At 23.8% G+C, this 16,302-nt stretch overlaps 1 protein-coding gene across 1 annotated transcript; it reads left to right on the top strand.

The window, feature by feature from the left end:
- The first annotated feature begins 2,580 nt into the window (after positions 1 to 2,580).
- LOC145846857 (polyubiquitin-B-like) lies at positions 2,581 to 5,616 on the top strand. Its single transcript, XM_082953439.1, has 5 exons — positions 2,581 to 2,693; positions 3,888 to 4,006; positions 4,624 to 4,842; positions 5,059 to 5,301; positions 5,480 to 5,616. The coding sequence occupies exons 1-5, from the start codon at positions 2,581 to 2,583 to the stop codon at positions 5,614 to 5,616; spliced, it is 831 nt and encodes a 276-aa protein (XP_082809565.1).
- Positions 5,617 to 16,302: the final 10,686 nt, after the last annotated feature.

Below are 16,302 nucleotides of genomic sequence, written 5' to 3'. Positions count from 1 at the left end.
AAAACAAAGAATTAATATAGTTAAGTTTAAAAATGAGATTACACAAAGTAAATTCAAACCAATATTTAAATAAAATTTATACTTTTTAATGCAATAAAGAGTTAATTAAACTATAATATTGAAAACGTTTATTACGTGCTAGTCGAATCAATATACTAACTAAAGCAAAAAAAAGGTTATTGATATAATAATATCGATAACTAATTAACGTAATGTTATTTCTAGGTAAATACAAGTTTTAAAACCATAAACTTTTCGTTTTTACTTTTATATCAGAATTTTAAAGTTTAAAAACTAAACATTAGAAAATCATGTGAACAGTAGAGATAATTATTGTAGATATAAAATGCACTTACATGTGTTTTATATCCTATGCACGACAAAACGATTAATTTAAATGCTTAAACTAGTACAGTAATATTTCAAAAACCGTTTTATCAAATGTATATTTAAACAAAATTTAGATTTTATTTAAGTTATTAATCATGCAGAAAATCGTAGAAATTTAAGCTTTTTATTTAATGAAAGTGTTGAAAAGTATAAAAGATGTAGAACTTTTTTTTTAATTGTCAAAGGTTATAAAGCCAATCACAACTCTTAAACAATGTGTTCAAATATTCTACATTGAAAAAAGTCGCTCCTTATAAAAAACTAATTTCAAGAAAGCTTAAAAACTTATTAAAACTTTACTCATGATGAATAATCAAAATATAAATGTTTTATAAATATTATAAAACTACCGACAAGACTATTGACAAATTATGTACGAAAAAATTTTATACAAAATACTTAAATTACTAAACTTTCATTCTTAACTTATTGAAAGTATTTATAAACTTTTTTTAAATAATTTGAACATATGTTTGAACATGCTTTAAAACATTATAATAAATGTTGTGCATATAAAAATATGCTTTATTTTATTACTATTTTAGTTGACTAATTTTTAGTTTAATGGACGACAAAAAAAACTAAAATAAGATCTAAAAGACGCTCAAGTTATTTGCTCCTAGGACCAATTACATGAAGAACCCTTCGATTATCGAGTAACACACCTCTTGGATACTTTTTAACTTCTATCTGATAAGATATTATACTCTTAGTTTGGGAAAAAAGTTTCATCAAAGAATAAAAGTTTTTCTTATTCTTTTATATATGCTGACAATTGGTATAAACATTTTTTTCAACTTAATCAACAAATAAAAGTAAATAACGGTAAATATATTTTTTTGTTTATATAACAAACAATAGTTTTTTACAGCCGTTTGGTATATGATTTTTTTAATCCCATATGTTCCTTAGTAAAGCTAAGGTTTATTGAAAATGTTACAAAAGTTTAAAATTAAAATTTTTTATAGGTATTATGACGTAGTAATAATAAAGGCTTATGTGCAGTAAGTTTGTTTGAAAAATACGCCGTTTTTAGTTTTGTCACTATTTAAAAAATTTGTGCATTTTTGAATAATTTTAGTGATTGCTTTTAAGGATTTTTTTTGTAAATTATTGAAAAGAAAAGGTTGTATTAGAAAAATATATTAAACTGCTTGTGTGCACGGCTTAATTTTACTTCCATTTAATATTTAGTTAGTTTGAGTTTTGCTAAAAAAGAATTTTTGGTAACGAATTCATATACTTTATCTTTCGCTTATTTAGTGATATTGTCTTGTCTGATGTATTAACTCCGACTTTTTCTAAGTTTCATAGTTTCAAGCCGAATTTATTATTAATTTTAAATTTTTCCTGATTAGTATATTCCATTTAATGTTATAGTCTGTGTTGTTATCTTTTTAATTCCAAATGCAGTTTGCAAGTTTTGTTGTATGTCTTTAGTTAGTGTTGTTGAATGAATATTTTGTTTCCTATACCTTTGTTTAAAATTATTTTCCATAGATCCCGCGGGAACAACCTTACAACAAATCAATATCACCAATTTTATACGTCATAAGAACTTCAATTACTCCCGAAAAATACTAAAACAACTATCCGAAACAATAAACAGAAGACTCAAAAAGCTATCCAATAATATCACAAAAACTCGTGTTGTAAAATTCTTGGATATTTTAAATTTATTTATGATATTGACTGTTGGTGAGTTAACTGCTAGTTATATTGACTTATAACGGATACTAATAATAAACACCGTTTTGTAACTAGTTAATTTAAAACAGCTTATAACAAGTAATGGAAATTACTTTTGTACGTCAATAAACAGTTACTATTGAGTTTATTTTGAACATAAAATAAGACATCTAATAGAGAGAGCACCCAAAGGTAAAATTCAATGTTATATTGTATACTTCTTAAATTCTTACTATTTTACCAATTTTTGACTTAAACTCGAGAAGTTAACTAAGTATTTGAATAGACACAAAATTTCATTGTTTACGATTATGAAAGTTAGGTAAGTTGTTACAGTTTGTAAAATTTGACATATACTTGAAAATAATTACCAGCAGTTTAAGCAAACATTAACAAGTCCTTAGTATAACTAGTTATGGTTTTATTTAACGTCTTTTAATGTGCCTGTCAATATAAAGGTTACAAGTAGTTTCAACCAGCAAAATAAAAAAATTTCATCCAATGATTCATCCCATGAATTTTCTTCCAAACAACAAGCACCAAATAAAATCAGCATTCAAGCAGCATTCTTACCAGGGACATCATGGGATTTCTGAGGTTCATAATGGTTATCAGTAGTCTAGCAACTATTCGGGACCAACTTGCTAGATTTTGAGCAAATGATCATTTAATAGTCTGTAAAAAGCAAATAATTTTTAAATAATTTATGTTTAGTAGGTATTCTATCGTTTTAGATGACTTAATTTTTTTAGGCAATGTTCAGATTACCAAATTTTAACGTTCATATGCAATTGTTATATAACAATGTAATAGGATTTTGTTTGAGATAGAAACATTTGAAACTTTTTTAAATGTTTTTTAAATGGTTAAAATTTATAGTTAAGAAGTTCTAATTTTATATTGCTTTAGTATTCTAACAACAATGAAACTAATAAAAATATAGAAGTAACAATTATATAATAGTAATCTGATAATTTTATAAAACTAAATTTAGTCAATTTTCAACGATTGAACTATTTTTTAACAATTGTAGTGTTGCTCTTACCTACCCTTTGTAGGCGAAAAGACTTTGACTATAGTGTTGCTTTATTTGCTTAATGCTTTTTTTAATGTTTATATAATTGTATTTATCAGATTTAAAGTTAGTATTTTGATTAGTTTTGTGTAATTGACTTTATAACTCACGATGTTTTGCTTATGATACTTACTACTGATACAATATAAATGAAATATAATGTTTTTTTTTGCTTTGTATACAACGATGAAATTAGCTAAAAATCATTTAGATTTTACACTGAGTGTCTTTTGTATACTGATAAAAATATTATATAGCTCTATAAATTTTATGTTTTTAAAATTAATTATTAAATCAAGTAAATTAATGTAGTAAATATTAAAAAACGTCTTTATAACTATAGTTATAACTTGAAACTAACCGTTTAAATGTTGTATATTGAATCTTTAAAATTAAGAAACATGAGTAGTATCATAATGCTGAGATAAAAGGGTCTAGAAACAAATATAGCTAGTGTTATATTTTAATAGATTATTCTTCAATAATAAAATTTTAACTATAAATATAAAATATAAATGCTTTAATCATCCTAAAAAATTTTAAAATTAAACTGCAACTATTTCTTTAATAATATTTCTGATGTACTTTTTGCTAAATACATTTTGCTATGTAATTTTATAAAAATTTGATATACTTTTCATCAATAAACACCTTTATTTAACTACTTCAAAAATAGTTAAATTTAACTTTCTCTTAATTTTATTATCTAAAAAAAACTTTTAAATTTTAACAGGATTTTAAATAAAACCAACATGCTTATAAAAGTTGATACCATGAACAGATGGTTTTTGCTTTCTGTGGATCCCTTTGACACTTGTGCGATCGTCAAAGCTAGAATTCAGGATTACCAAGGTTAATATACTTAAATTACTATTTAAAAAAGTTTATTTACTTATAAATCCGATAGCAGTAGTAGACGATTAGCTTTGTATTCTTACTGTTATTGTTTTACTTACTGATAAGCCTTTGTTATTGGTAGGTTACAAAATTAATTTATAAACTTATAAGTAAACAATATTAAGGTACTAAAAATTATAAAGTAAAGTTTCGGTATTACCAATGTATTCTAGTAGAATAAATATAGCTCGGATTTGATTAGTTGTTAACCCCTACAACAATTTTTATTTAAACGACTTTAGTGACTAATTGTACTTATTGATATGTTTTTGCAGATAATTACAAGTTAACTGTAAGAAAATAAATACATATTATTTAAATATCCTATATTTTGTTTTCATAACTGTAAAATAACAAAATATGTTATAAAAATCCTAAAATATTATAGTTTTTTAATATAATTTGACTTATTGAATTTTTTTTTAAATAGTGAGATTATAAAAACTGTGGTAAAGAAAACTAATTAAATTTGATAAAATAAAAAAAAAAAACTTATGTTTAGTTAAATTATTTGATGCAGTAAACTATTACTGCAAAGTATATTATTAAATTTGTAAAACATCTTTTAATAGGCTTTCTTTATGACATGCAAAAGTTGTTTTTCAATGGAGAGCAATTGGAAAGCGAAAAGTCGCTTAACGACTACAACATCCAGGACGGGTACGCAATTGCATTAACTGTTTCCAATATGAAAATAAAAGTGAATGAGTTGGGCGGTGAGGCTTTTGAGTTGGAAGTCAACCTGACAGACACTGCTGCGATTCTAAAAGCGAGGATCGAGGATAAAAGGGGTTAGTGTGAAAAGACTGTATTACATAATAAACTGATTAACAAATTTAAGTTGATAAAGTAACAATGACAAAATTTTAAGTTTTAGAAGGATACTTGATAAAATTTATAATATTTATATGACTAAAATATTGTATTTATTTATAGAAATAGTATAGCGTTAGTTCTGCTAAAAGACTAGTTCTTAATGCAGTTAATCAATATCATGCTTATTTCAGGTATTCCTTTCAGCAAGCAAATATTGAGCTTCGGACAACAAGAGCTTGAAGATGGAAAAACTATTTCCGAATACAGTGTCAAAGAAGGATCTGCTATTGACTTCAGGCATGCTGATAAAATGAAAATTTTCGTGAAAAATTTGACCGGTCATAAAATAACGTTCTTTGTAAACGCTTTTGACACGATTGAAAGTCTTAAGGCTAAGATTGGAGAAAAGGAAGCTAAATTAGGACACGTTTGCAGTATATGTTAAATATGTAGATTGAAATAATATAAAATCTAAAAAATTTAGTTTTAAACTACATCATAGTTGTTTTGAAAAATAAAAATTTAGTTATGTTGAAAACTATTTAACAAAACAATGAAAAACAGTAGTATTTTTATAGTTTAAGTACATCTTTTGAAGGTAAAATATTTCAGGTCTTACTGTTAGACAACAACGTTTGATCTTCCAGGGTACACAGTTAGATGATAGTAAAACTTTGACAGACTACAACGTTGCCGAAGAATTTACTATTCATTTGGTTTTGAGACTTGTTGGCGGAAAATGTCTTTAGTGTGAAACTAGAGTCTTAAGAGACGTGAACGTAAACAATTTTGGCATTTTGGCAAAACACCATGGCCTAACAATAGTAGAAAATAATTTCTCTAAATTTGTCTAGCTATATAATTGAAATGAATGATGATGTGTTTTTTATCCTTTTATTTAGTGTGTCTCAATTTAAATTAGTTTTTATCTACTGTTTAATCTTTAGTGATTATAACAAACATGTTTGATATATAAGTTTTAATAAAAGAATGGTAAATAGTTTTTACAGTATGTCTACAACACTGACTTATAAAGTTCTGCAATTTTCTGTTGAAGAGAAAGAAAACAAAATTGGCTTGTTAATCGGCTAAAACAGAAATTTTAGTTATTTTCCAAAATAATTTCATTTCATATAAATTTGTTGTAATAAATGTTGTAAATATTGAACTTAAACAAGCTTATTTTATTAATAGTGTTTTATGAGGTAATCAGAAATGTAAGAGCTATCAAGATTTCTTAACTAAAAATATAATGTGTTAATAACCTAATGTCATACTATTTTAAGTGAAGTAAATAAAAAAATTCAATTAGTATTTTAAGTTAAAAACAGAAAAAAAGATGTTGACTATATTTGTTGAATAACTGATTAAACTTTCATGGAGATACTAACTTGTGAAATATGTTAGAAATAGAATATAAACAATTAAACTAACTTTCATTCGGGTAAAATAAGTTATAAAAATAGTTAGGAATAGTTTAAAATTGAAAGTTTTATCAAAATGTTTAAACTTTTATTAGAACGTGATACTTTTCCGTCTGGAAGAACTTGACCATTAGCTTTTAAGCTAAACTTTAATTTTACAACAATAATTACTAGAGTTACAAAAGAAAATATAAGTTTCACTATAGTAAAGGTAAAACTTTGAAATGACAAGTTAAATGTATTAAAACGACAACTTGTTAAAAATTTTAAATTTTAAGTTGAACCCCTTTTTTTGTTTTTACGTATCATAGTTAAGTATTTCTTTTGTATGTATTTTTCGATTCTCAATCATTCTTTTATCGTACTTTTTAACAAAACTTTATGTATAATTTATTAACCAACACTTTGTGTTAACATTTAATTATTCAAATTTTTACGATCGTAATAAATTCGTCTAAAATTGGTTTTGCGATTTTTTAAATAGTATGATATTATTTATTTACTGCTTCACAAAACACATAAGTAAAATTTAAACAAATTTTGAAATGTTTTCAAAAACTATTTTCGTCAAAACACATTATTCAAAATAACAAGGTTAAGATTACTTTATATAAGCGTTTTGTTTCTCGAATTACTATGCAATTATTTTAGATATATCTAAACTAGTTTTAAGTATTAGGTTCACTGAAATTGGAGTGACTTCAAATGCTATTTTATATAACCTTAATGAAAATTTAAATCGGACAAGTTTGTTTATATTAACAAACTTTGTAGATTTTGAATTACGTATAAAGTTTTGTGAAATATGTGCTTAAAGCTAATCAAAAGAAAATGTCTTTTAAGAACAAGAATTCTTAAGTATATACTATTTCTATCATTTCATTATGCTAAAATAGTTTAAGATTCTGCTAGTAAGTATTTAATTTAAATAAATTACAAATGCTTAGTTAGTTAGTTACCTTAAACTACTTATATAAGTTTTGTTAATGAAGATTCAATTAAGAAATGTTTAAAAATGAACTTATATAAACTTTGTATCTACTAAGTAAAATTTTTATAGTAAGGTTTAAGAAAAAAAAAAAATATTTAAAAAAAATAAGATACAAAAGTTTAAATATCTAAAGATCTACCAAATACTAGTTTGAGTTTTAAAGTTAAAAAAGTTATACTTTTGTGATGCTTATAAAATACACAGCAAATATTTGTTTATACAAAACCAAAAACAGCATTAAATTTTTTTAGTTTTTCTTTGTTAAATAAAGCAATTGGTTTTTCGAATATAAAAGTTACTAAAAATGATGGTTAGTTTTTAAACATCAATTTAAACAAATAGATATAACTTAAGGTTTATTTAATTCTACCCACGAGCGGAAGTCATGTGGCTATGTTGAGATAATTAAACTCAGAATTAATGGTTTAGTTCACATAAACTTATTTAATTTTTTTTATAAACTAAACAATTTAGCTCTATAAACAACGACGCACCAAATTTGATGATGTTTGTGTTTATAAAACGTAATAAATAAATGTTTATTAAATTTGATACAGAAAAATTTAATTCCGAGTTGAAATTTAAATGTTTTGTAATGGTATGTGAAAAGGTGCTTTTATACTTTTGTATAAACTTAGAAATTAGTTTTATAAACTTTTTAAAATCTTGAGAACCAAATTTGTTTACGGCTAAAACTTTTTTCCTCAAAGTGTGACTCTACAATTACATAATTGTCTACATAATTGTTATTTAAAGTTAATACTAATGAACTTCTGAATCCAGTCTTAAGTTAAATAAGTTTAATAAGTACAGTTTATTAAGCATTAACTCCTCTTGTGGTATTTTCATTGTTTTACAAATAATTTAAACGTATGTTAACAATAATATTTTAAAGCACATAAAATTATTGTAAATAACATTTTAGCAATTTTGCAAGCAACTATTTGTATGAGACAAACAAGTTTCGTTTTATCATTTTAGTAAGTTTATTTTAGGTAAACTATAAAAAAATTCAGAAAAATGAATTAGTTTTAAACAACAGCCAAAAATTTGCGATCAAATTTTCTTAAGTAATTTACCATAAAAGTTATAATGTTTCGATGTTTTAAACTAATATGAAATTTTTTATTTGCCTTTTCATAAAACAGGTTAAGTAAAAATTAAACACCTTTATAATTTTGTTGAAAAAAACAAGTTTTGTCTAAAAACTTTATTAAAAATTAGAACCCTAAAAACTATTTTAAATAGTTATTTTTATAATTTATGTCCTGAAAATAATTAAAATCTTTCTAAACTAGTTTTAAAAACAAGCTAAACTATAATTAAAATTACTTGCATTTTATTTTATATAGTCTTAAAAAAAATTTAATTAAAAAAATATGAAAACTTTATTTCTGAAGTATAGTTTTATGGAAAATTTTTCATCATTTTAAGTAAAATTAAAAACTAAAGACTAATATACATCTCAAATTTTCTTTATAGATTGGTCACAATTAATCAAAACATAATGTTATTTAATAACAAAAGTTAATTTTTTTTTTCCAGTTTTTGCTTTAGTTGTTATAGTTTGAGATTTTAGTAAAAAGACCTATTTGTTTCAAACTAATTCAGGCAGTAAATAACAAAAATTGGTTTATATATATTCTAAAACAGCTACTTAACATTATAACTTTACTAAGTGTCAGTATAAATTTGATTTATATAACATTAAAGTAACTTTATTTCTCATAAATTGTAACAATATAACTAAATACCATTAAAAAAAAAACTTAATTATTATTTAATAAATATGAACTATAAAAATAGTTTATTCTTCAAATTTTTGTTATACCGTTATAAATTTCTAAAATTTCAATACTTTATTAGCTACATAAATAATATACACAGTATAAGCTAAAACAACTATTACTGAGATGAGTCTCAACATGTCACATGGATGTCATCACAAATCATTAACAGGAGAAATGTCAACAGATCTACCAGCTGTGTTGTACCAAAATCGGTACTGTGCTCAAAAGGACTTTGATGTTGTTGTTTCTTTAATTGCTGAAAACAACCAAGAAGTAACGAGTGGCATGGAGTGTTCTGAATTTAATAACGATAGATCGTTAGATTTTTCATCAATTAAATATTTTCATGACAGAACTTTGCCTAGTGGTTCTGATGTTTGGAAAATTTATAAAAAAGAAAATCCAGACATCTTTAAAGACAGTGAGTTGAAGAATAAAGCAGTTCAGCTACCTGATAAAAGAGAAAACTACTGTGCTTGTACATTTATGAAAAAAATTTGTATTTAATCACAGGGTCTGTTTTATCGCGAAATGCTTTGAAATATGACACAAAAACAAGTAAGTGGAGCTGTATAGCAGAAGTTGACAAAAGAGATTATGCATCTTGTACAGTTTTTGAAGGTAAAATTGTTGTTACCGGTGGACTTTTCGTTGGTAAATATAGTTCGGTAAGGGCTTATAATTTTCATGAAAATAAATGGATTCACTTACCTGACATGATTCATGCGAGAATGAACCACGGTTTAGTTAGTATGAGTAACAAAATGTTTTCAATTGGTGATATGTGGAATAAAACGAGTGAATTGTTTGAGAGTTTCAATAGGAAGTTTACTTTAATAAAGGGACTTGATAAACCTTTTTGTCTTATTTTGTCTGCTGTTACTATCGGTAACAAAATCATGGTATTTCTCTCGTCAGAAGATTCAACTATTGCTAAAATGGTTTGGATGTATAATGTTATTACGGATGAGTGGAAACTATTGAAAGATTTCGGTACTGACAATGTACTGTGTTGTTCAAGAGTTCCAATCTTGTAGGCAAATCTTATAGGCCAGTTTTAAAAATGTTTTCAATTGAAATTATTAAAAACTTGTTTAAGTTTATTTAAGCTATTTCATTTTTAAACGTGGTTTATCTTTTTGCATTTGTAAACAGAAATACACGACATTTTTTAAAGTAATATGTTTATGTGTATTTCACTAGTTTTCGACTTTTACTTGATATTATATATAGACTATGTTTATTTACCCTGATAAAATTTTTATAATATTGATGAATTGAACACTTTGTTATCTTATAGATTATAAAAAGTGGTTACGTTATCTTTTGTTATGTTTAGCATTACACTGCTTTTGTTTAAAGAATCTAATAAAGCAAACTGAAAACTTCGAATTTTTACTTTTGATTTATAAAATAACACATGTAAAGAAAAAGACACACTTTTAATAGATAAAAAACAGTGGTTTTACTACTAAATACTAATTTCTTTTTAATAAACTTACTACTTACATCTTATTTGTATTGTAACTTGTTTTTAAATTAACATTTTAAAGTTCTCGAAATGAATGTCTTTAAGGAGATTTATATCAAACATTTATTCAACAGTTTACTACTAACAAAAAAACATACTTTAAACCTATACTTGCATATAAAAAGGACAACTTGAATAAGAGGTACAAAGTATTTGCAAACTGTTAACATTTTTAAAAAGCTCTGTTTTAAAACTTAAACTAGAACCCGTTAATTAAAAAGTTAAATTATTTTTAAGTGTAAGGACTTTTATCGCCCCTAGACATTTTTTTTTATTAAGATACGATGCCAAATTTAAACTTTTGATTACATAAACTTTATCCAATAAAGAATTTAACAAAAAATAATTGAAAATTGGTAGCTAAAATTGAAAAGAGTCACTTTTGCACAAGCGTCACTTTTGCAAGAGGGGACACTTTTGCACGGCGAGATTTTTACACATCAAAACTTTTGCACGACATTACATTTGCATGGCGACAATTTTGCAAAGCGTCACTTTTGCACAGCATTATATTTTACGGATATACTTATAAGCTGCTAAAATTTATAAAGTAAATGAATTTTAAACGGTACTTCACTTTTGCACAGTTGTAATTTTTTTTCAAATAGAAATTTTAATAAATAGTTTTTTTGTCTCTTTAAATCATATTCGCTTTTAAAAGCAAGTTGTTTTAAATGAATTAAATGTGGTAGTTTTTATTGAAATTTCAATGTAAAGTTTTTATAAGTTTATTCTTTCAAAATTTATTTTACAAATTAAGTTTCGGTCAAAGACCTTGTAAGTGCATAAATAAAGTTCTTAAATAAAAGTTTTTATTTAAAGTTTTACGTAAAACTATATATTAACGTACCATAATTCATTAATTCATATTTATATCCTTAATTTGAATAAACTAGATAAACAAAAATTTCTAATTTAAAAAAAAAAAAGTAATTTTAAATACTTTAAAAAGAAATAATAAAAACTTTGTTAATTTTAATCAGAAAGATTAACTTGATTTAGTAAGACTTTATAACACGAATCCCATTAATTAGTTTATAAAATAATAAAAACAGAACTTAGTATTCTAATATTTTTTCAATATTAAATAGAGCAACTATTTTCATAAGTAAAGAATCAAAAAGATAATATTTATGATTTAAGTAACAATTAATATAACTTAGTATTTACTTATTTCTACACACAAGTGCAAGTCATGGTTATGACGTGATAACTGAGTAACCCGAGTTAAAAAGTATTATTTGCATAAGTAAATTTGACTACAGCAAACTATCTGAACTAATTTGTAAAAATTCTACAAATTACTAGTGTGAGTTAATGGTTACAAAATTTATACTATTCGTGATGTTTATAAACTAAAGTTTATTAATTATTTATACGAAATCAAAAACAGTGTTATACATTTTTATATTTGTTCAATATTAAAATAAGAAAATATTTTTTTAAGTATTGTGATTACAAAGATGATACTAAATATTTAAATAGTCAATTAAACAAATATATATAACAATTTTTTTTAACAAACAGATAAAATTTAATTAATTCTATATATTAGCGGAAGTTATGTGGTTATGACGTGATACTTGAACTCAGTGTTAATAGTTTAGTTCATATGAGATTATTCTTTTTCAATTATAAAATTTTATCTTTAGCTTAATAACAAAAGTTCATCAAAAACATTAAGAAAACAAATCTTCTTGCTATTCATCAAAATAAATAAATAAATTTTTGTTATAAAGTAAATTTCAGAAGAGTTAACACTTTTTTTAATTTTTGTAAAAATTTGTACTATTATTTTAGTATAAACTTAGAATTAACCTTATAACTTTTTAAATCTAAAAAAGGTTTTGTATTTGCTACAAAACTTTTTGTTTTGAACTTAGCTTTACAATGGTATTACGTTCTTTAATTTTTCTACTTAAAGTTAGTATTTGTTATCTAACGGTCCAGCCTTCAATTTAATTGTTTTACTAAGTACAGTCTGTAAAGCAAAAACCTTTAGTGGTGATTTTAAAGTATAAATAATAAAAATAGATAACGACCTTTTTACTTCTTAGTACATAAATATATTTTTTGTTCTTTTCAATGTCCTTCAAGGAATTATTTGTATGAAACAACGAAGTTTCATTTATATTTATAGTTAGTTTGTTTAGGTAAATCAAATGAAAACTACTTAAAAAAAATTAAAAATCTAAACATCAAAAATTAAAACAAATTTTTTTTTTAGTTATTTAAAAAAATCATTTTTTGATGTTAAAACTTTGTATGACATCTTAATTTTTTTTCAGAAAACATGTTAAGTAAAATTTAAACAAGTTTTTTGATAAAACAAAATAAATACTTCTGTCAAAACACTTTATTCAAAACTAACACTATAAAATAATTTAGTTTAAGCATTTTTTTGGTTCAAAAAATAATTACAAATACTTCAGAGTTTATTTCAAATATCAGCTACTAAAGTAAAAAAAAAATCGTAATATTATTTTATATAGCGTTTATCCAAATTTTAAGTAGACAAGTATATTAAATTGAAAAATTTGTACTGTCTGGTTTAAAAAAAGAATTAAGTAAAAAAATTCATCATCCGAAGTTAATTGAAAGTCATAAAACGAATTTATATCTTAAAAATTGCTTTATATCGCTTTCTAGATTACTTTAAACTTTCATAACAAAACATTATATAGTAACCGTAATTCTTGAATCTATATATGACTTCTGTAAATTCATTTAATTATAATGTTTTAAGACTTTTGTAGTAAGACCTATTTGTTTAAAATTAGTTCAAACACTAATTAACATGAGTAGGATTAATTCTTATAAAATATTAGCTAATATTAAAAACTTTAAAAATAAATGTCAACAAAAGTGTTAAAAGACATTACATAAAAAATAACTTTTAAATTTAGTAAAATAAAATTAAAATTGCTATGTCATGTAAAGCTTTTCTTTAAGTAACTTTAACTTAATTATTTTTTATTGATTACATTATAGTTTTTAATATTGTTACTCAAAGCTAGTATTAATGATTTTCTGGATTTAGTTTGATAAATTTTAGAAGTACAATTAAGTACTCCTTTAGTGGGGAGTTATAAGTACATATAATCTAAACAGAAAAAGGAATATTTATTTTTCCTTAAAAAGATTTTATTAATATTTTTACATTCAACCTTTGACGACAATTATTTGTATCAAACAAGTTTAGTTTTGTTTTCTGTAAATTAGCTTCTTTTAAGTAAATTATATAGGAATTCTGAAAAAAAGGTTTAACTGAGTAATTTAAAATTTATGTTGGTTTTTATAATTCATTAAAATAAAAGCTTCGTATTTTGATGTTACTATTTAGTATGACATTTTTAATATGCTGTTACAAAATGCATAAGTAGAAGTTCTACGATTAAAAGAAGGTTTTAGTCTTATAATGTTACAATAAAAAGGCTTAGTTTATTACTCTAAACTTACTTTCAACTGTTATAGATTGGTAGCTATCAAATTTGCACGAGCGTAAAAATAGCAAAAGGAGACAAAGTTGCACGAATGCACAAAATTGCACGGATATACTTTTAAACGAAGATACTTTTGCACGAGAGGATAAAATTGCAAAGACATTTTTGCATAATTAATTTTTTTTTAATTTATTTTTAATTGTTTTTTTTTTAATTTTAATTTTTGCATTATTTTTTTTTTTTTACATCACTGTTATCCCTAACCCTTACCTTCGGTTGGTAAGTTATTCTTTTTGTTTAGATTTTTGTTTTTTTATTATTTTATGATTATTTTCTAATTTTTTTATTTTATTTTTTTACCATCACTGTTACCCCTAACCCTTATCCTCGGTCGGTAGCTTTTTATGTTAATTTGTTTTGTTTTATTTAATTTTTAGTAGTTAATTTTCAATTTCACTGTTTCTCCTAACCCTTACCATTGGTCAGTATTTTTTTTATCAAACTATCTTTCTAATTAATTACTAAATTAATTTACAAGTTCACTACAAAATTTTGTTACTTATTACTTTCAATATTACAGAACTATAAATAACTTACAAAAGTACAAACAAAACAGTCATGTTAACTTACAGTTTTCAAATGTTTATGATAAGTAAAAACGTATATCATCCTCCAAACACACCACAATAATTCAGATACATATATACTTTGAAGAAACTGATACCAGTTACTTTCATGAACACGTAACTACTAATAGCTACGATAATTCGGTTTTTGTTTTAAACTTTAATTAAAAATTTAAAAATAGTTAAATATATATACACTAATCGTAAGCACATAGAATTGTGTGTTAGTTTAATAAAGAAAAAGTATTGACTAAAATTTGATATATATATACTTTTATATTTTTTGACGTCAGTTTGTGAATTAAAATCTATTCGAAGTTTATCTTTTAACTAAGAATAAAGTAAACTTTCTCAGAAGAAACTTGTCAAACAAAAATTGAACAACAAAAGGTTAAGATAAAATTTAAAAGCGTTGTTTACCAAGGATAAGTTAGTATGTGCAGTACTAATGCACAAGTGTGAAACAACACCTATTTACGAGATTTGGTATGTTTAGAAATAACAACAAACAGTTATTGTGTTTTTTTAACGATGAATTTATACAGCGCTTTTGAACTAGGCTTGTTGTACTACAAAGTTTGTTTTATCATTTTATTTTGCTTTTATTAAGCAAAAAACTAAATCAACTCTTTTTTTCTTAACTGACTGTAAGTCCGAAGTACATCGCTGTTTATGATAATTTTGAAATCTAGTGATACAAAGAAAAGTTATTTTATTCTAAGACTTTAACTTTTATGTCCTTGACAAGATATAAAAAAGTATTCGTGGTGTACAATTTGATAACCGTAATGTTCTTCGTGCACCAGGTCCTAGCACCAAGAATTTTGAGCTTTCATTTTATAGTTCGATTAACTATATAAAATAAGATGAAGATAGTATAAAACTTTAGATTATGCTTATGATTTTGTACTGTTTAAATAAAAAAATTAACAAAAACCTGGTTTTTATAACTCACTATTATTTTTTATTCTTTTTATATAAAAACTCAATAAATTAATGTTGTGCAGGCTGTAAACTAATTAATCGAACTGAATTAAATTAAATAGCGAATTTGCAGTTTTTCATGAAGCTATTTAGTTTTCTAATTTAATAGTATTTTAGAAAATTTAAGTTTTAAAAAATTTTTTTATATTACTCAACTTTTGATGACAAAAATAATGCAAAAAGTATTTTCGTGCAAAAGCGTATTCGTGCATATTTGACCCCTAGTGTAAAAGTGTCCCTTCGTGCTCCTTAGATTCCGACGTCCGACAACTTCAGACTATTAAGCGTCCATTTAAAGAAAGTCTTGACAAGTGGGTAGTATTTTTTTTCATCAAAATAACCATAATTAATCAGTAACTGATATTTCTTATTATTTCAATGAAAAGTTGTAAACTATTGTAACTAAAATTGTAACTACATGTAAATATAGATTTATTCAAATTTTAAAAACATTTACAACTTTTCGTTAATGAAAAATATCAACTTAAACTTAACAAAATGTACTGTCAAGCTAATGCATGATAAAAGCAGTTTTTTTTATTACAATTCACTTAACAAAAATTAAGTTAGCGTTAAATTTTAAACAAAAAATCAAAAAAACATAATATATTCATTTGTAATTTTAAACTAAATCCCAAGATGTTTT

The sequence above is a fragment of the Thalia democratica genome, unplaced genomic scaffold, assembly GCF_965202585.1.
Source record: "Thalia democratica unplaced genomic scaffold, ktThaDemo2.hap1.1 HAP1_SCAFFOLD_691, whole genome shotgun sequence".
NCBI lineage: Eukaryota > Metazoa > Chordata > Thaliacea > Salpida > Salpidae > Thalia > Thalia democratica.
This window is presented reverse-complemented; position numbering and strand designations above follow the sequence as displayed.

Bases quoted from the DNA above. Each gene is read 5' to 3' on its own strand.
- LOC145846857 (XM_082953439.1), top strand. From the start codon at position 2,581: ATGATTCATCCCATGAATTTTCTTCCAAACAACAAGCACCAAATAAAA. The intron at 4,007-4,623 runs GTTAATATACTT...ATCTTTTAATAG, and splicing joins TAGAATTCAGGATTACCAAG to GCTTTCTTTATGACATGCAA. The intron at 4,843-5,058 runs GTTAGTGTGAAA...TGCTTATTTCAG, and splicing joins GAGGATCGAGGATAAAAGGG to GTATTCCTTTCAGCAAGCAA.